Source organism: Chiloscyllium plagiosum, chromosome 5, assembly GCF_004010195.1.
Source record: "Chiloscyllium plagiosum isolate BGI_BamShark_2017 chromosome 5, ASM401019v2, whole genome shotgun sequence".
Classification (NCBI taxonomy): domain Eukaryota; kingdom Metazoa; phylum Chordata; class Chondrichthyes; order Orectolobiformes; family Hemiscylliidae; genus Chiloscyllium; species Chiloscyllium plagiosum.
In genome coordinates, this window is record NC_057714.1 from 58,341,737 (window position 1) to 58,364,163 (window position 22,427).

The 22,427-nt window shown below is 39.5% G+C and overlaps 1 protein-coding gene across 1 annotated transcript in view; it reads right to left on the reverse strand.

Moving 5' to 3' along the window:
* Positions 1 to 22,427, reverse strand: part of LOC122550254 (contactin-associated protein-like 2) — a 2,198,962-nt gene that overhangs the window by 785,914 nt on the left and 1,390,621 nt on the right. Inside the window, exon 12 of the mRNA XM_043691007.1 lies at positions 8,148 to 8,267. Within this exon, the coding sequence (XP_043546942.1) occupies positions 8,148 to 8,267 (120 nt within the window). The remainder of the gene's footprint in view (positions 1 to 8,147; positions 8,268 to 22,427) is intronic.

Genomic DNA, 22,427 nt, shown 5'->3' on the forward strand with positions numbered 1-22,427 from the left:
CAGCACTTCTTTTTGGGCACTGTTTGGCCCAGGGAAGATTACACTGACAGCGATGGCTTCTCCCACAACATTGTTGCCATTTGCTCTTAGTGTTCCACTCTCAGTCCCAATTGTGGTGGCCTGCCTGACTGGCCCTGGCACCACTGGACCCCACTTACTGGCTCTGTGAGAACTGATCATTCATTCTGTAGGTGCAACCTCAGAAATAGCCTTTGTGAGTGGTGCCACTGTGGAGGCAGTTGCACCCCTGGGCCTCTGATTGATCAACAGCTATTGGGTGAAGGCTACAGTTCTAAATGAGTGAGATGCAGCATCCCCCTCCCCTCCCCCACCCCTGTTCCCTGACGAGTGCAGTCACTGAGCTGGTAAAATACAAGATTCCACTATCTAATAACGTTTGGTCATTCTCTACTTCCAGCCTCAGCTGCAGAACGTCTATCACTTCTGCAAAATCTGACCAGAAATCTCTTTTTTCTCATACTAATGCAAATCAACATTGTGCTCATTTCCAGTATCTTGTGCCTTCATTTCATATTTCCAGTTTTTGTAGTTTTCCTTTTTATATCTTTTAGTAATTACACTACTAGTAAAATTGTTCTATATATTTGCTGTCTTATCTCTTGGCACATAGAAAGGCATTTCCTCTGATGCAGTAACGAAGTGTAATGCCTGTCGCACAATGATAGTGGTCCATCTTTTTAGTATTTTATGTACAGAGACTGAATCACACATAACATATTTGAGACAGGGAGAAAATAACAAGGTACAAGTGGTTGCAGTCATTCTACCACTCACCATTATAGTAGTTATCTTTTCTTAACGTTTTCAAGCAGACAGATTCTCATCAGTATTCCTAGCAACAGATATTAACATGGCAATCTGTAGAACTGTTAAAATATATAACATGCTGGCAAAATAAGACCAAGTCTTCTTAACCAGGAAAGCATAGGCTTGGGCAATGATTCCCTTACTTCTTATCAGTGACATTGGCAACATTTCATTTATTCCATCTGAGGACTGCAGATGCTGGAGGTTAGAGTCAAGAGTGTGGTACTGGAAAAGCACAGCAGGTCTGGCAGCATTCGAGGAGCAGGAGAATTCCTGATGAAGCCCAAAATGTCGACTCGTCTGCTCCTCAGATGCTGCATGACCTGCTGTGTTTTTCCAGCACCACACTCTTGACAGGTTTCATTTATTGTATATCCATAATTGCCCATTAGAGATAGTGGTGAATCTTCTTTTGAACTATTATTGTATATTCTTTCATGAAAAGTAGGTGTCAATGGTAAGATCGGCATTAGTTACCCAAACCTAATTACCCACTGAACCGAATGCACTGCTAGGTCATTTGCAGATAAGAGTCAACCACAATGCTGTGGCTCTGGAGTAATATATAATCAATGGTGATTACAAGTTAACAATTAGAATAGCTTTTAATTCGAGACATTATTTTTCAAATTTCACCATCAGCCGTGGATTCGAATCATGTCCCCAGAGCATTCAACTTGGCTCAGGGTTACTGTTGCAGGAACAATACTTGTTACAAATGTAATGGATATTAGCTAAAATTTAGTTTCAACGACTGATAAACCAGTGAGTGTAGTCTATAGATTCTCCAGCATTAGCTACATTTTAGGATACCAAATAAGTCGGGAGCAATTGAGGACATGTAGAAAAGGCATTACATTAACCATGGGTGATATTAAGACCATAACATATCGGAGAAGAATTAGGCCATTCAGTCAATCAAGCCTGCACCATCATTTCACCACTGCTAATGTATTTCTCAATCCCATTCTCATGCCTTTTCCCGACAATTGTTCATCCCCTTACTAATTTGGAACCAATCTATCTCCATCTCAAAGACACTCAATGATTTGGCCTCCATAATCTTCAATGGCAATGAGTTTCTTGAATTCACCACTCTCTGGTTGGTGAAATTCCTTGTTATCTCAGTGTCATTCCTTCTCTCTGAGTCTGTGACTTTGCCCACTAATCTCTATGCTTGTGGAAACATCTTCTTCACATCAACTCCATCCAGGTCTCTCAGCATTCTGTAAGTTTTAATGGGATTGCCTTCCTCATCTTTCTAAACTCCATCAAGTACAGACCCACAGTCCTCAACTGCTCCTCATATGATAAGCCCTTCATCCCTGGAATGATTCTTATGAACCTCCTCTGGATCCCCTCAAAGGCAGTACATCCTTCCTTAGATACAGGGCCCAAAACTGCTCATAATATTCCAAATGCTGTCTGACCAGAGCCTTATACACCCTCAACCTTACACATCCTTACTCTTCTATTCTACTCCTCTAGAAATGAATGCTAATATTGCATTTGTCGTCCTAACTGCCGACTGAACCTGGATGTTAACTTTTAGAGAATCTTGAACTGGAACTCTTAAGTTTCTCTGTGCTTCAAATTTCAGAAGCTTTTCCCATTTCAAAAATACACCTCAGTTTTTCCTACCAAAGAGCATAACCTAAAACACATAACTACATTGTATACCATTTGTCACTTCTTTGCCTACTCTCTTAGCCTGTCTAAGTCATTCTGCAGACCTCCTGCTTCCTCAAGACTAACTGTCCCACCACCTAGCTTTATGTCACCTACTAACATAGTAATAATGCCCTCAGTTTCTTCATCCGGATCGTCAATATATAGCATGATTAGTTGTGGTCCCAAAATTGACCCCTGCGGAACACAACCAGTCACAGACTGTTATCCTGAAAAAGATCCTTTTATCTCCATCTGCCGGTCATGTAGATGAAAAGATTACACTGGCAGACATAGCTGCGAAGAAGAATTATTAGACTCTATCTGAGACATTTTTCTGGAATAATATGTAAATCTAATCGGAGATGAGACTACTTTGGATCTCAATGAGCTAGGTTTAGTAAAAAATCATCTCAGAAGCAGCGACCACGATGTGGTAGAGTTTAGAATTCAGTTCAAGGTTGAAAACTTGTGTAAGAAGCAACTATGTAAATTTTAAGTGAGGAATTACAAGAGAATGAAGACATAGATAGCTGGAGTGTTATGAAGATGTGGGTGTACTGTACCTTTAAGAGAGTTAAAAGCTAGCAAAAACTACCTAACAGTACCAAGTGTTCTGAAAATAGATACACTGTAACATGTGCTCCAGCTACTGGGGTTAGCTAGGGTAGCTGGTTAAAAACAAGGACTGCAGATGCTGGAAACCCGAGTTTGGATTACAGTGATGCTGAAAAGCACAGCAGGTCAGGCACCAACCAAGGAGCAGGAAAATCGACATTTCGGGCAAAAGCCCTTCATCAGGAATAGATGATGAAGGGCTTTTGTCCGAAACGTCGATTTTCCTGCTCTTTGGTTGCTGCCCGACCTGCTGTGCTTTTCCAGCAACACTCTAATCCAGACTAGGGTAGCTGGTTGCCTGGAAACAACAAAACAGATTCAAATTAGGCCAATCAGTTTAAATTATACCTCAAAAATACCAACACCAATCCAGTTTGAATTGAGTATATTGACAATCTTATATGCCAGTGACACAATCTGATGCTTTGGGGTATAAGATTGTGGAAAATTTAACAGTTGGGAGGAGAACTGCCAAGCTAACAATATCAGCATACTGCCCAGAAAAATAGCTCTCTTAAAAGATACCTTTATCGATCAGTAACCTGGGAAGCAGAACACCTAAAAAGAAGAAAAGAAGACAGGAGTACAGAGAAAACTGAAAGCTGCTTGGTTTTGAGATGAGAAGTTTTATTTTGTAAATCATAATTGGGAGTTTTATCAGACTAGTGTTGGAAGGGGAAGGTAAAATATAGATTAGAGGAAGGACTTGTAAATAGTTGTCAGTTAATTATTCTCTGTTATACATTAAAAATAAAGTTGTTAATTTTTACTTTAAATAGTGCTTGGCCTCTTGAATTTACACTTTTATTGCACAGGATAAATCTTTTCTGTGTTGTGGGTTTAAATTGTCAGAGGGGTTTACCCCATGTGGTAACAGTAGACACTTAAAAGAAAACAGTTTATGACACAAAACATAAATCCCAGTGAGAAATAAGCATTCTGATCCCATCTACATTTCCTTGAAAAAAAGAACCAGACATCACCTACGTTAAGAAACCAAGACCTAGAAATAGAGAGACGTGACATACCACCAGCATTTCACCAGAGACTCTCACTGATGATGTTACCGAGTCATGGTGACAAAGTGTCTGATAACAAACCTTCCAGCTTAGTGAGCTAATTTACATATTTATTCTGCAAAGGGATTAAAACAATCAAGTTTATCCAAGGAATGTAAGGATAGTATTAAAGTGAAAGACAAAAACATACAATGTGGCAACAATGAGTGGTAATCCAAAGGATTGGGAACATTTTAAAAACCAACACAAGATTACTACAAAAGAAAATAATGAACTTTGAGTGTAAACCATCATGCAGCATAAAAACAGATACTAAGAGAATCTATAAGTATATAAAAAAGAAACGCGAGGCCAAAGTGAACATAAAGGCCAATAAATTCCCATCACCTGATAATCTACATTCAAGTACTTAAAGAAGTGGCCTTCAAAATATTGGATGCATTGGTGGTCGTCTTCCAAGATTCTATAGGCCTAATGTAACCCCACTATTTTTCTTTAGAAAAAGGAGGTAGAGAAAACAGAATTTTAGACTACTTAGCCTGACATTGGTAGTGGGAAAAGTGCTGAAGCCCATTATAGAAGACTTAATTGCAAAACACTTGGAAAACAGTGGCAGGGTCAGAGACAGTCAGTGTGGATTTATGTAAGATAAATTGTGCTTGACAAATCTATTGGAATTTCTCAAGGATGTAATTAAAGGATGTTGATAAAGGGGTTAGGGTTATTTGTGGTTTACTTATACTTTCAAAAGGCTTTTGTTCAGGTCCCAATTTTCACTTGGGAACTCAACACCCTTGTGGACTCAATACTGAGATCAACAATTTTAGGGCTTGAGACACCTTTCCCATGTCCTTACCCCAATCCCCATACATCAAACCTTGTTATCACATTGCTTGCTTTTACCCATTGTCAGCCACTAATCATCTCCATGAGCAGCTATTCATCCTCCTAGGCTGACCATTATCCACTCCTTTGTCTATCCAACTGTTCTTCACTTTCTTTGGGCTTTATCTCCACCTATCATTTATTCCTTACCTCCTCCCCTCACCATATACTCCGCAGAAAAGAAACTTTATTTTAGCTACTATCAGTTCTGAAAAGGGTCACTAGACCTGCAACATTAACTCTGATTTCTGTCCACAGATGCTGCTCGACCTTCTGAGTTTCTCCAGAAATGTCTGTTTTTGTTTCTGATTTCCACCAAACTCACTTCTTCTGGTTTTTTTTATTTTGGTGATTCAGGTGGAGCCCATCACATTAGACCAGCTCCTTTCTTTCCCATGAATTCAAACTTCTTTCTCTGATACCAATTTTTAAGCCACACATTTACCCCTTAAATCTTGCTGTCACTGTGGCAATTTGTTCTGGCTCAAATAGTAATCAGGAGATTATTACCTCTGGTTTTGTTTTATCATGCAGCACTTTGCTGCTCATATTTTCTCAGCTGAACTTCTTTCCTCTTTCTACCTATATCATTGGTACCCACATGGACCATGACAACTGGATCTTCAAGTCCCTCTGCAGCCCAGGTGAGATATAGAAGATAGATTCTTTTTGCTAAATGCCTGAATGCCCAAAGCTTATTACCTTTCTCTATAACTTTGCTCTGAACCTGCTTAGCAGGTTTTGTGCACTTTTAAAATTCCCTGAATTCTCAGAGGTGTTCAACACAATATTAATATGGGGACTTGGGGCAGGTTTATGTCTCAAATCTCAAAGTCAGCTACATAACTTATGATGGAATTTGGTTTCACTTGTTCTGCTGGTTTCACAATAAGTGCCACACACAATATGGCATTCTCCCTTCCATTTATCCATTTATTTTCCATCACTGGGTCACACACCAGACTGAAGTGACCTATTTATAATGTTCAAAGGCTCATTCCTCTTTACAGCACCTTGTGACGCCATTAGAGCTAATATATCAAAAAGTTGCCTTTTTAAACATCGAAATATAGAAGATTAGAGCAAGAGGAAACCATTCGGCCCCTTGAACCTGTTATGCCATTCATCATGATCATGGCTGATCATCCAGCTCAATAGCCCAATCATGCTTTCTCCCTATAACCTTTGATCCTATTCGCTCCAAGTGCTATATCTAGCCCCCTCTTGAATACATGCAATGTATTCAACTGCTTCTGTGGTTATGAATTCCACATTTCACCATTCTTTGGGTGAAGACATATCTCCTCATTTCCATCCTAAATGGTCTACCCTGAATCCTCATACTGTGACTCCTGATTCTGGACACACTCGCCATCAGGAACTTCATCCCTGTATCTACCCTGTCTCATCCTGTGAGAATTTTATAAGTTTCTGTGAGATCCCTCCTCATTCATCTAAACTCCAGCAAAAACAAATCCAACCTAGTCAATTTCTCGTCATATGTCAGTCCTGCCATTCCCGGAATCAGCCTGGTAAACCTTCACTGCACTCCTTCAAGAGCAATAGCATCCTTCCTCAAAAAACCAGACTAAAACTACACGCAATATTCTAGGTGTGGCCTAGAAGGCCCTGTATAACTGTAACAACACATCCATGCTCCTGTATTCAAAACCTCTCACAAAGAAGGCCAACATACCATTTGTCTTCTTTACTACCTGCTGCACCTGCATGCTCAGCTTCAATGACTGATGCACAAAGACACCCAGATCCTGCTGCATATTTGCCTCTCCCAATTTATGATGGTAGCCAGCATTTATACATTTCAGATTTATCTGTTCCTCTCCATTATTCCTTGTATTTTAGACATGTACTCTCCTGCTTCACAGAAACATAGAAACCTAGAAAATAGCTGCAGAAGTAGGCCAGTCAGCTCCTCAAGCCTGTACCACCATTAAATATGATAATGGTTGATCAAGCAATCTCGTATCCTATTCCCACACTCTCCACATACTCCTTGATCCGTTTAGACACAAGGGCCACGTCCAGCTCCCTGTTGAATACATCCCAACAACTTCTAATGGGGAGAGAATTCCACAGGTTCACAACTCTCTGACTGAAGAAGTTCTTCCTCATCTCAGTCCTGAATGCCTTACCCTTATTCTTAGTCTGTGACCGTTAGTTCTGGATTTCTCCAATACCGAAAGCATTATTCCCACATCTAGCCTGTTCAATCCCATCAGGATTTTATATGTTTCTGTGAGATCCGCCCTCATTCTTTTAAATTCCAGGGACTACATGCCCAGTTGATCCTGTCTTTCCTCATAGTCAGTCCTACCATCCCGGGAATCTGTCTGGTGAACCTTTGCTGAACCAAGCATGTCCTTTCTTAGACTAGGATACCAAACTGTATGTAGCACTTCAGCTCTGCCCCCTTTAATTAAGGTCCCAACTAAAACACTAAAGATCTTTTAATTTCAGGTGTTAATTGATACGGATTTCCAACATTGCTGTGTTTTAATTTGAACTCACACGTTCTTTAAAAGATTCAGTGAGAAATATCTCACTATTGTGTGTTCAAAAACACCTGCCATTTTATTTCATGTTGGAAAGAATGAATTGTTACTCTCAAGCTATTAAGATTAAGACTGCTTCAATTGAATCATATGTTTACAAAACTGCAACAAATGACATTGGTCATGTGAAAGAGAATTGTCAATATCGAAATCCACTCAAGAAAAAGGTATAGGTTAATAACCAAAAAAATGCAATTAATTATAATTACAGTGGGATAGAAAGCATTTTCATGCAATGTTCCAGCACCTGATCTATGTAAAATGTCCTACTCGATATAAAATGGAAAACCCTTTTTGTATATTTGGATGAGAATAGACCTATGACTGAATCCACATATATTTACTTGAGAATATAATAAATATTTTCTGATGAGGAATGAAGGAAAATTTGAGTTTTCATTGTCAAATTCCAAGTTTCACTACAGGTTCTTCCAATATAAATTAACAAGAAACAGTAACTGTCCAAACAAAAAACTGAAGATTATAGTGGAAGGTTATACAAGGTCATGCATATGAGTTAGGAAGCTTGTTGTTGATATAGAATCATTAATATTACCTGTCATATTGCAGTAGACTTTGAATGGTCCTAGTGGACCACTGCCATCAGGATCTATCCAGTAAGAATCCGATGTTTTGCCAAGATGCTTATATGCCTCGCAGGACTGTTCATACATTGCTAGAACAGAGCACAAATTGAGTTAAATTGAAAATCTTTTGAATTTAAAAGAACTGAATAAACACTGCAAGCTGCCAAGATGAGATTAAAAAATACAAAGCAAATAAGGCAATGACCTTGATACAACAGGAGAGATTCATTCAAAAGTTGACTAATTAACAGCTGGGAGAATGTAATATTTGAATAACAGCCAGTGTAGGACAGTGTTAGATCATAGACTTTTCACTGCTATCCAGATATAAACTGAATTTTTAAACTGGCATATTGAGATGAATGTGCACATTTACCTAAATGAGGTGTATTCATTCTGGATACCAAAATACCTTTGCTCTTTTCCGGCTTGGTGTCAATATTAGGTACATCAAGGTCGGGTGTAGTACAGGCCACATACAAACTAAAGTTTCCTCTATTCAGGAAAGACAAAAAGGCCTCAACTACAAATTCAGAATTGGGGCAATGTGATATTTTCTGTCTCTCACACCAATTTCCTGTGTTTCATCTCAGAAAAATATTGTTAATTCTGCACTGAATAGTGAACAGCTTTCTACTACTGGCTCGTGTGTGTAGTAGAAATTAGGTGGAAATCACTAAAATTTATTTCATGCACGAGTTTAATATCTTAAATCAAAATTAGAATATCATTCAGAATATATTTAAATCCAAGGCCCAAAGGTAAAAGTAAATGCTAGCCTCTATCTCAATTATAGGCCTGACTTTCAAAGGAATGTAGTCACTTTTAAAAACATTTCTGAAAAATTGCCAGCTAGGTTTCACCATAATGCAACTACTGGCAACATTTCAGAAAGCATGTTAACCAAATTATAATGACAAATTTATCATTAACTCCAATGCATAATTTCACCAAGCAAAAAAATAGGCATTTCATCAGTGCTTGGAGAACAAACTTGAAACATACAGAAACTTTGGCTTGAATTGAAAACATCTTGTTCTGAAATCAATTTGTACAGAAGGTGTAGGTACACATGAAAACATGTAGCAATATACTGATAACACTACACTGACTATTCTATCTAGTAGTAGGAAGTTAAAAAATAAAAGACCTGTAATTGTAAATCATACAGTAAAATGATCACCAGTTTAAGACAAGTTAGTAAATTTGCAGATGACACCAAAATTGGAGGTGTAGTGGAGGTTACCTCAGATTACAACAGGATCTGGACCAGATGGGCCAATGGGCTGAGAAGTGGCAGATTATTGGTCAGAGTATTGAGTACAGGAGTTGGGAGGTCATGTTGTGGCTGTATAGGACATTGGTTAGGTCACTGTTGGAATATTGCTTGCAATTCTGGTCTCCTTCCTATTGGAAAGATGTTGTGAAACTTTAAAAGGTTCAGCAAAGATTTACAAGGATGTTAGGAGAAAGTGAGAACTGCAGATGCTGGAGATCAGAGCTGAAACATGTGTTGTTGGAAAAGTGCAGCAGGTCAGGCAGTATCCAAGGAGCAGGAGAATCAACGTTTCGGGCATAAGCCTTTCTTCAGGAATCCTGAACAGGCTGGGGCTGTTTTCCCTGGAGCATCGGAGGGCTGAGGGGTGACCTAATAGAGGTTTACAAAATTATGAGGGGCATGGATAGGATAAATAGACTAAGTCTTTTCCCTGGGGCTGTTTTCCCTGGAGCATCGGAGGGCTGAGGGGTGACCTAATAGTGCAGCAGGTCAGGCAGTATCCAAGGAGCAGGAGAATCAACGTTTCGGGCATAAGCCTTTCTTCAGGAATCCTGAACAGGTTGGGGCTGTTTTCCCTGGAGCATCGGAGGGCTGAGGGGTGACCTAATAGAGGTTTACAAAATTATGAGGGGCATGGATAGGATAAATAGACTAAGTCTTTTCCCTGGGGTCGGGGTGTCCAGAACTAGAGGGCATAGGTTCAGAGTGAGAGGGGAAAGATATAAAAAAGACCTAAGGGGCAACTTTTTCACACAGAGGGTGGTACGTGTATGGAATGAGCTGCCAGAGGATGTGGTGGAGGCTGGTACAATTGCAACATTTAAGAGGCATTTGGATGGGTATATGAATAGGAAGGGTTTGGAGGGATATGGGCCGGGTGCTGGCAGGTGGGACTAGATTGGGTTGGGATATCTAGTCGGCATGGACGGATTGGACCGAAGGGTCTGTTTCCATGCTGTACATCTCTATGACTCTATGAGTAAATCTGCGAATCCTGTACTTAGTTCTGACACTGTATCTATAGAAGGGTCACAAGCCTCAAAATGTTAACTCTGCTTTCTTTCTGCATATGCTGTCAGACCTCCTGAGTTTCTCCAGCAATTTTTTTTTGTTGTCATTTTCACCCCTGGATTTGATAAAGCATGATTTTCAACATGCAATGTTTGTCCAAAAATATTGATATTAATAAATATCATACAAGATCACGTGGAAAACTTTGCCAACCATCTGCTCATCACAAAATTAGGAAACTAAAAGTTACAAAACAAATAAACTCAAAGTGACTTTACAAGTATGTTGTTAAGATCTTGGATGAGACGGCCAAATTTTGAGTTGTTCGGGTCCAATAATATTTTTTTTACGAGTAGACAAAGTGTGAGACTCACACATTTGCTGAAAGAATATAGCCACGAGATCCTATTGTTTTAAATAAAAATAAGCTTTTCTATAAAAAGTTGGAACTGCATTAAAATCTACAAGGAAGATACTAATTGTATTCTGACAATCAGAACAAACATGAGGTAAATAAAAGGTAACAAGCTGTGATATATCCCCTCACAGACACATCAAATAACAAATGTGGTCAAGACAGATCCCAGACTTCATAGCAACCCCTCAAACATAAGTTATACTGTTTGGTCATCAAATCTTATTAAGCTTTACAAAGGACTCAAATTTCTTGACTTTTAAAGACCTCATGCTGGAACTGACTCAAAAGCTACTCCATTACAGAATACTTCAATTACTACTTGCTTCTCTATTTCTCAATCCTATCTTCCGATTCACAAGGTTTCAATCCAGCATCTAAAACTGACACCCTTCCAGCTTTTCAGCTTCTTTGAGAAGAACACTCATATTCTCAGGCATTCCTCTGCCCAACTTCATTAAAAGACCACCACTGCTTACAGACTTTTTTTTGCTCAATATCCAGTTCTCTGGCAGACAGGTCCTTTATAGGTCTACTAAACGGAGAAGTACCTTAAGAATAGTCACCTTCACCGGTTCCTGACTAACTGCATGTAATCTTTTAACTCTGTTGACTAATGAGTAGGATTAGTGGGGTTTACGAATCATTTTGCTAAATGCTTGTATTTTTCTAGTTTCCCTCTTTAAACTCCGGTTGGAACATCAACAATTATATGTAGTTCATAATCATTTTATGGTAAACCAAATGCAGTGAAAACGCAAAGTTTTCTTTTGAACCATCTTGACCAATTTGTACTTTTAATGCGTACTGTGGATTTTTAACTTTTCTGATGTAACTACAAGCTGAAAATGTGTTGCTGGAAAAGCGCAGCAGGTCAGGCAGCATCCAGGGAACAGGAGAATCGACGTTTCGGGCATAAGCCCTTCTTCAGGAATGTAACTACAAATCAATCCACCAGTGGCTTTCCTTCTCTTCACATATGAATGCCGAGTAATACAGTACATGATAAAATGAATGTTGTATTGGTTTCTCAACTTGCTTAAAGAAGAACTTGGGCTTCTCATAACTTTAAGTTTCCTGTGGAAAGTATCTATTTCTGATTGACAACCAGTTTTAAAATCATCTTCTTCAATTACTTCCTCTCCAATAGATTTTGCCATGTCAGATGAATCATATGCACCGAGGGAGGTTTGCTCTCTTCGGCCATCCTAGTTTTGAGTTTATTTGAATGATGAACCACAGCCTTCTGCACACATTTGTTTTCTCCACTCGAATTTGTCAAAAGTGGACATTTCACTTCCACTTCTTTCATAATTTCCTCCAAGTATTTGTTTATGGTCTCACGGTCTAATGCATTATCAAGCTTGACAATCTTATAATTCAGGGTAGGTAAAAACAATGACTGCAGATGCTAGAAACCAGATTTTGGATTAGTGGTGCTGGAAGAATCTTATAATTCAGTTGAGCAACTGCTCTGGTCAGTTCAGTTACCTTCGTTTCAACATGGTGTTCCAATACTTCATCAATCTGTGTTGTCAAGTCTATACAACCAACTGTTCTCATTCATCAGCAATTCCTTCTTGTTTTCGAGGTGCATTACACATTATATCATACAGCTTTCCATTACCTGGAGTTTATCAAGTTTTAATTGAAAATCTCGGTTGAATTTGCTGTGACAAGTTTATTATTTCAATGTTTCAAGCTGACAATCAACAGGCAGGTGAAGGAGGCAAATGGAATGCCTCTTTGCAATATTGCAGGGTCTTGGTGAGATCACTGCTAGAGTATTGTGTGCAATTTGGTCTCTTTATCTAAGGAAGGATGAATGCACTAATGTTTTACAAGATTGATTGTTAGGAATGGGAGGACTAATTTATAAAGAAAGACTGAATCAATTAGTACCATAAGCAATTCGGAATGCATTCAATGAAGTTTAGAAAAATGAAGGGGTGTCTCATGAAACCTTTAAAATCCTAACAGCACTAGACAGTATAAATCAGGATACTTCCGATGAGCAGGGAGGCCAGAACCAGGGGACATGGTTGAAGGATACTGTACATGGAATAAGCCTGATGGATAAATAACCTCAATCAGAGAATGGTGAGCCTGTGTACTCTCACCAAAAATGGTTGAGGCCCAAACATTGAACATTTTTGAGAAGGAGTTTGATTTAGTTCAGGGAGTTAAAGGTACAGAACGGTATGGTGAGAAGGTTGGAACAGGGGACTGAGATGGGAGATCAGCCATGATCATAACGAAAGGTGGAGCAGGTTCAGTGGGCTCAATGGCCTACTCTTGCACATGTTTTTTTAATGTTTCTATGTATGCAAAGAAAGAAAGGTGATCCAAGTTACAATTTTATGCACAAACTATTTGCTCCTTAACAGAATGAATGTAATGTGAATATGAATAGCAAACTGTGATTAAACAGCCTACAGAGCGCAACAAGTAGCAAATGTGTTCAAGACAAATTCCAAGCATTTCTCAGCAACTCCACTTCTAAACATTAGAGATATTTTGGATTATCAATTTTCATTAAACTTTAAACTTTACAAGGATTCCAATTTCTTCTCTTTCAAAGACGTAGCTTTAGAACTACCTCAAAATGTGGAATTCCTCAATGATTGCTGACCTTCCAGTTCCTTATTCCTGTCTCCTGAGACTACATCATTACTGGACTCACCATATTGCGCTCCAACATCTCATCACAGGCACAATTCCAGCTCTTTAGCTGCTCTGAAAAAGAAATTCTAACTCATGGATATTCCTTTGCCCTAATTTCAATAATAAACCAGCTTCCCGCTTCTCTGCCTAACTGCTAGCTTTCTGGCAGACAGCATTCTTCCATGTTGACAAAACTGATAAGTACCTTAGGACTAGATATTGTCTTCATTGCCTGCTCCTAATTAATTGTCAATAACCTCTTTACTGCTTGTTGTGACGTGGTCAGTAAACCTTGATCGGTTCTGAGTGACCTATGGAAACTTCACAATAAGCTCTACATTTGTACCTAAGCAGGACTGAATTTAACTTACACTTTGCAACAGTCAAATGCACAACTTTTTGGAACTCTGTTCCCTGTCTCTTATCATTTTCACACATTACTGGTTTACACATTACAAATTGCACACAAGAAAATTGTTTTCATCACAACATTAATAACATTTGAAAGGTAGTGAAATAATGCGGAGCCACACAATTTAAAAAAAATTAAAAGCTTTATTTGCAATGCTGATTGAAACACCTGTTATGTGGTCAAACGGAGAAAATAAATTTCTTGTCAATTAGAGATGCAGTAGTTTTAAATATTTTGTTTAAAAAAAACCTCTAAATCAGAAAATCTGGGTCCATATATCTACAAACATTATGACTACATCACCAGTATCAAATAAATGCTCAATACTATGTGCAAACAATAAATATTCTGAATGTGACATTATAAAAGTATAAAATTGATTATTTCCATTATTTATTCTCATCCTGACCTGATAATCTCCCACACAATATTATGCCTTGCATAAAGCCTATATTAGAATATTATGCATCACGGGGGTAAATTCAATCTGAACAATTATTTCCCCATACAGGTTCAACCTTTCACTGTAGAATGTTGGGCATGTACTACTCATCTAAAATATAAGAGCTTAAAATGTGATTTTACATTGTGCATTAGCTCCGAGAAATGAGCTGAAATAAAGATTTCAAAATTAATTGAAATCAAGAGCTATTGGAATGGACAGAGCTATTCATTATTGCGATCATTGAGCAAAAGAAAAAGGGGATCATTCGTTGCTGTGAAACTGGGATAGCTGAAACATTAAAACAAAATGGCACAATTGCCCGTTTTCTCTCAACCTGTTCACTGGCCTAATGTTATTGTGGCATGCTTCAAAGTGAATACAAACCACCATATCATTGCACTATGTGAATCAAACAACTCATTCCAATAATCAATCTGAATGCTGTATTTTTAACGGATGTGGTCAAGAATTTCCCTTCAAAATTTCTTCTGAAAATAAAAATGTACGCTTTGAATTCTTACATGATATTCATAGCATTCCTGGGTGAAAATGTTCTACAAAATAACTGACTTATTACTCAGCTCACTGACCACACAGCTAACTCATGAACACCATGTTGTGTCACATGAGTTCTCAGATGTGATTTCAGTATTTACAGGGTATTATTTTTTGTTTTCCTTTACTTAGAATGAATGTTAGCCTATCCAATCCTCCCTTATTATGTGTGGAGATCTCCCAAGAAGTTTGTTTTTATTCTCATGTTAAGAAAAACATCTTATTTTATTCATTATTAGTACTTGATGACAAAATGTCATTTTATTGCTCTAGAAATGAGCTTTCCTTAGTTATTATTTTATCAACTCCCATGATTCCATCACAACTTTAAATTAAATGCTTGGATTGGTTCAGAAAGGCTAAATGCCAAATTGCTCATTCATTCCTTTCTGTTCCATTTAAAATAAAACTACTCTTTGATTTTTGTGGTGAAATTCTAAAGAAGTTCAATTTTTACCCTCTAAGACATTTTGTTACAGACCTTAACTACACTCATTTGTATGGCTAGAGCTTGATACATGGTTTTCACGCAAGATCCTGCGAGCGGATAATATTTCCTTCTTATGGCTAATCAGTCAGCAAAATACAAGACCTCTCCATACCGATGACACTTGTGTAAATCTTTGTATTTGTCAGACCTTTATTTTGCTTAATAGTCTGAAATTACAGGAAATTAAAAATAGCCAACTTGTAATTATACAGATTTTGATTCATATAAATTTGGAAGCAGTTTTTTCTGAAGGATTAAACTAGAGAAAACATATGAGCTGAGAATTGAAAATTTTCCAATTAAATCAATGCGCATTAATTCAGTTATCAGCAAAGCTCTTTCTCTGCTACTGATAACTGAATTAATGTGTGCTGCATCATAACGCTTTCTAAATGAAAGGAATTGAGCACAGAAAATAAAAATGACCTAATTATAATGTGTGCATTAGCTCAAACAGGCTGTAAACTTTAATTTCCATTTGAATCATAATCAACAAGAATTTTCATACAGACAAGATTCTAATTAAATCTGTGGCTCATAGGCAACTTTCCTTCGCAAATATTCAATCCATGAATAAAGTTAACAGTTTAATTTAGGGTTTTACATTGATGTTAGTCTTGGACTACTCTTATGTGGTGGAGACGACTAATCCCTTTGCACAAGTCATTTTAAATAGAAAACTTCTTTAATCAAACAAGCAATTTAAATTTATCATACCAGTGACTGGATAGTTAGCAAGGACTAATACAAGGGAATTGAAATTTGTCAAAATAGCTATTTGCGAACAAAAGTAATCTGTGTCATAATTTGTGTACAATATAAATTGTACATTTGACTAATACAAAATTAAACAATCAATTTTTAATCAATGTAAGTCATGCAAGATACACAAACTTTAATGTGCGTTGTCACAATGAAGGAAGATGATTTCGTGCTCACAGTTCTCTATGCTACGAATTTCTAATACCACAATATATTGCATCATTGGAACAGGCTAAGGCCAGTCCGATCAAGCAGAAGAAAGGTTAGAAGAGAATAGAATAGCAATTTATTGTCACCCGCATTTTTCAAAAAAATACAGTGAAACATTTTATAACAGCGCCTGTATCTATGACATGAGTCATAGATAAGAAGATATAAAGCATAAAAATCAAGGCAAAGTTAATCTCAGATCAATTTCATTTCAAGAAAAGCCAATTAAAATGACAAACGCTGGAATACCCGGTAGCGTCTCCCAAAGACAACCTCCACCCTGGATGAGACCGCCAAACCGAGACCCGCCCTCAGGGAAAAGGCAACTGCCATGTCAGGTCAAAACCACTCCTCAGGCTGCTTGAAAACCCAGAATGAGACCTCCACACTGAGACGAGACCTCCATGTAGAAGAAGACCTCCATGCCAGACAAAGCCTGCCAAGTCAGGCTTCTAGAACACCCGGAGGTCACCACAAAAGACATTCATTCTGGTACAAGACCTTCATGCCAAGATGCAAGAGGCAATCCAGGAGATCACCATGCCAAGCTGAGACCACCCCTCTGGAACGAGGCCAGCATGCCAGGTTGTTGCTGGGCCGAGGTAGCTATGCTGGGTTGGAAGACTCCTCATCACTGGCCCCAGGCTGGGAGAAGATGCCTTCCACCAAAGCCTACACTGATATCCAGTTAAGAATACCTCAATGTTGCCGATCACACGCTGGTTTTCAAATCCCTTCACAGACTTTTTTTCTTCTCACTTCCTGATCCATTAAGATATAGACAGAGAAGAAATGTGGAAAAAAATATTTAAAAGGGTTATGGTGGAATAAAACGTGAGAAACGGTTTGGGTTCCAAGGAATTGATTTAAAGGCTTTCACCTTCATGTCTCTGAACACAAAGTAAATGACATCAGTGGTCATATTATGAAAGAAAGTCACAGTGTACAAGCTAGTATACAAATGAATTCCTAGTTACCCAACACACATGATGTGTAAAGAAAATAATCACTCATAACCATAAACAATTTGTACATTGTGGTGTGGTGCACTTTCATTTGTCCCTGTACAGGTCTTGCATTCACATCTTTGATGTGTTCAAATATTCTAAAAGCAAGTATCTGAGTACTTGTTGACTGTTTATCTGGTGTCTGGTGAGTCATGGGGTGATATTCCTCCTCCAGGGAATGTCATTCACGTGGCCAATTTTATTTGAGCAACATACGCCATCCAAATTCAATGTTTCTCTTAGGTCGATGCTCTTCTCATTTACAAGAGCTAGGGGGTGTGATGGATCTCAGTGAAAAGAAGGGAGAAAAGCCACAGATACAGTCAGGTAGATGGGTCAACTCCAAGAAAAGTAGGAGAGGTAGGCAGGTAGTACAGGAGTCTTCTGTGGCTATCCTCATTTCAAAAAAATATGCTGTTTTAGAAAATGTAGAGAGTGACGGACTTTCAGGGGAATGTAGCATAAACAGCCAAGTTTCTGGTATCAAGACAGGCTCTAATGTAATGATTCCAAGCGATCGATTGTGATAGGGGACTCTCTAGTCAGAGGCACTGACAGACGTTTCTGCGGCCAGCAGAAAACAATCAGTAATGTGTGTTGCCTCCTTGGTGCCAGGATCAAGGATGTCGCAGAGAGGGTGCAGAATGCTTTCAAAGGGAGAGAGAGAGACCAGCAGGAGATCATTGTACACATTGATACCAAAGACATAAGAAGGGAAAAGGATGAGATTCTGAAGGGAGAATATAGAAAGTTAGGCAGGAATTTAAAAAGGAGGTCCTCCAGGGTAGCAATATCTGGCTTTCTCCTGGTGCTTCAAGCTAGTGAGGGTAGGAAGAGGAGGACAGAGCAGATGAAATGTGTAGCTGAGGAGCTGGTGTATGGGAAAAGGGTTCCCATTTTTGGATAATTGGAATCTCTTCTGGGCTGGAAGTGACCCGTACAAGAAGGAAGGATTGCACCTGAATTGGAAGGGGACTAATATACTGGCAGGGAAATTTGCTCGAGCTGCTCGGGAGGATTTAAACTAGTAAGGTGGGGGGGGGTGGGACCCAGGGAGATCAATCTGAGACTGGTACAGTTGAGAAAAGAAATGAGTCAGTCAGGGCAGGCAGGGACAAAGCGGAGAACAAGGTAGTACTGATAAATTAAACTGCATTTACTTTAATGTAAGAAGCCATACAGGGAAGGCAGATGACCTCAGGGCATGGTAAGAAATGTGGGACTGGGTTATGATAGCAATTACAGAAACATGGCTCAGGGATGGACAGGACTGGCAGCTTAATGTCACAGGTTACGAATGTTAAAGGAAAGACAGAAAGGGAGATGGTCAGAGGATTAGATAGGGTGGACATTGAGAGTCTTTTTCCTAGGATGATGACATCTGCTGGTAAGAGGGGGCATAGCTTCAAATTGAGGGTGATAGATTTAAGACAGATGTTAAGGCAGGTTCTTCACTCATGGAGTGGTATGGGTATGGAAAGCCCTGCCTATCAATGCAATTAACTCAGCCACATTAGGGGCATTTAAACAGTCCTTGGATCAGCAAATAGATGATGATGGAATAGTGTAGGGTGATGGGCTTAGATCAGTTCACAGGTCAGCGCAAGATCGAGGGCTGAAGGGCCTGTCTGCACTGTATTGTTCGATGTTCTATGATAGAAAGGGAGGGGGGGGGGGGAGTGGCATTTTTGATAAGGGATAGCATTACACCTGTACTTAGGGGGGGATATTCCCAGAAATACATCCAGGGAGGTTATTTGGGTGGAACTGAGAAATAAGAAAAGGATAATCACCTTATTGGGATTGTATTATTGACCTCCTAATAGTCAGCGGGAAATTGAGAAACAAATTTGTAAGAAGATTTCAGCTATCTGTAAGAATAATAGGGTAGTTATGGCAGGGGATTTTATCTTTCCAAACATAGACTGGGATTACCATAGCGTTAAGGCTTTAGATGGAGAGGAATTTGATAAGAATGCACAAGAAAATTTTCTGAGTCAGTGTGAGAATGTACCTACTAGAAAAGGTGCAAAACTTGACCTACTCTTGGGAAATAAGGCAGGGCAGGTGACTGAGGTGTCAGTGGGGGAGAACTTTGGGGCCAGTGACCATAATTCTATTAGTTTTAAAATAGTGATGGAAAAGGATAGACCAGATCGAACAGTTGAAGTTCTAAATTGGAGAAAGGCCAATTTTGACGGTATTAGGCAAGAACTTTCAAAAGCTGACTGGGGACAGACATTCGCAGATAAAGGGACGGCTGGAAAATGAGAAGCCTTCAGAAATGAGATAATGAGAGTCCAGAGCCAGTATATTCCTGTTAGGGTGAAAGGAAAGGCTGGTAGGTATAGGGAATGCTGGATGACTACAAAAATGGAGGGTTTGATTAAGAACACGGAAGCATATGTCAGCTATAGACAGGGGAGATCGAGTAAATCCTCAGAAGAGTACAAAGGCAGTCAGAGTATACTTAAGAGGGAAATCAGGAGCGCAAAAAGGGAACATGAGATAGCTTTGGCAAATAGGGTTAAGAAAAATCCAAAGCGTTTTATAAATACATTAAGGACAAAAAGGTAACTAGGAAGAGAATAGGGCCCCTCAAAGATCAAGGAGGTAAAAACAATGACTGCAGACCCACCCTCCTCTCACTTATCTCTCCACGCTTCAGGCTCTCTGCCTTTATTCCTGATGAAGGGCTTTTGCCCGAAACATTGATTTGGCCTGTCCTCGGATGCTGCCTGAACTGCTGTGCTCTTCCAGCACCACTAATCCAGAATCCCCTCAAAGATTAGCAAGGCAGCTTTTGCGTGGAACCACAGGAGACGAGGAAGATACTAAATGAGTATTTTGCATCAGTATTTACTGTGGAGAGGGACCTGGAAGATATAGATGTGGGAAAATAGATGGTGGCATCTTGAAAAATGTCCATATTATGGCGGAGAAGATGCTGGGTGTCTTGAAATGGATAAAAGTGGATAAATCCCCAGGACCTGATCAGGTGTACCCTAGAACTCTGTGGGAAGCTAGGGAACTGATTACTGGTCCCAGTATGCTGAGATATTTGTATCATCGATAGTCAGAGGTGAGGTGCCAGAAGACTGGAGGTGAGCTAATGTAGTGCCACTGTTTTCGAAGGGTGGTAAGGACAAGCCAGGGAACTATAGACCAGTGAGCCTGACGTTGGTGGTGGGCAAGTAGTTGAGGGAATCCTGAGGGACAGGATGTACATGTAATTGAATAGGCAAGGATTGATTATGGATAGTCAACATGGCTTTGTACGTGGGAAATTGTTTGTAACAAACTTGATTGAGTTTTTTGTGAAAGTAAAAAAAAAAAGGATTGATGAAGCAAGAGCAGTGGGTGTGATCTATGTGGACTTCAGCACGGCATTTGACAAGGTTCCCCATGGGAGACTGGTTAGCAAGGTTAGATCTCATGGAATTCAGGGAGAACTCGCCATTTGCATACAAAACTGGCTCAAAGATAGAAGACAGACGACGGTGGTGGAGGGTTGTTCTTCAGACTGGAGGCCTTTGACCAGTGGTATGTCACAAGAATCGGTGCTGGGTCCACTACTTTTCATCATTTACATAAATGATTTGTATGTGAACATAGGAGGCATAGTTGATAAGTTTGCAGATGACACCAAAATTGAAGTTGTAGTGGACAGCAAAGAAGGTTGCTTCGGATTACAACGGGATCTTGAACAGATAGGTCAAAGGGCCGAGGAATGGAAGATGGAGTTTAATTTAGATACATGCGAGGTGCTGCATTTTGGGAAAGCAAATCAGTGCAGGACTTAGACACTTAATGGTAAGGTCCTAGGGAGTGTTGCTGAACAAAGAGACCTTGGAGTGCAGGTTTCAACTCCTTGAAAGTGGAGTCGCAGGTAGATAGGATAGTGAAGAAGACATTTGGTATGCTTTCCTTTATTGGTCAGAGTATTGAGTACAGGAGTTGGGAGGTCATGTTGCGGCTGTACAGGACATTGGTTAGGCCACTGTTGGAATATTGCGTGCAATTCTAGTCTCTTCTCTATCGGAAAGATGTTGTGAAACTTGAAAGGGTTTAGCAAAGATTTACAAGGATGTTGCCAGGGTTGGAGGATTTGAACTACAGGGAGACGCTGAACAGGCTGGGGCTGTTTTCCCTGGAGCATTGGAGGCTGAGGGGTGACCTTATAGACATTTATAAAATCATGAGGGGCATGGATATGATAAATAGATAAAGTCTTTTCCCCAGGGTGGGGGAGTCCAGAACTAGATGGCATAGGTTTAGAGTGAGAGGGGAAAGATATAAAAGAGACCTAAGGGACAATTGTTTCACACAAAGGGTGGCGCATTTATGGAATGAGCTGCCAGAGGAAGTGGTGGAGGCTGGTACAATTGCAACATTTAAGAGGCATTTGGATGGGTATATGAATAGGAAGGTTTTGCAGAGATATGGCAAAAGTGAGGACTGTAGACACTAGAAATCAGAGTCTAGATTAGAGTGGTGCTGGAAAAACACAGCAGGTCAGGCAGCATCTGAGGAGCAGGAAAATCAATGTTTCGGGCAAAAGCCCTTCATCCGAGAGAGATATGAGCCAAGTGCTAGCAAATGGGACTAGACTGAGTTGGGATATCTGGTCAGCATGGACAAGTTGGACGGAAGCATTTGATTCCATGCTGTACATCTCTGTGACTCTATAACTCTGTGACAGTGTAGAACCTCAGTAGTGTGTTGTGAAAATTAATTGCTTGATGAAAGAGAAAGCTTTATCTTTTCCTGTGCACCAATAATACTGGATATCCTTTGCAGTGAGTTTGCAAAGAGATTCATATTCTGATGATAAACTCGACAAGAATTTTGCCAGGAGTTTTACAAATCCAACAAACTTTCACATTGCTGGATTCTGCATATCCGCTGCAACTCCGCTGTCAGTACATGATCTATGTAGAGTCATAGAGTCATAGAGATGTACAGCATGGAAACAGACCCTTCGGTCCAACCCGTCCAT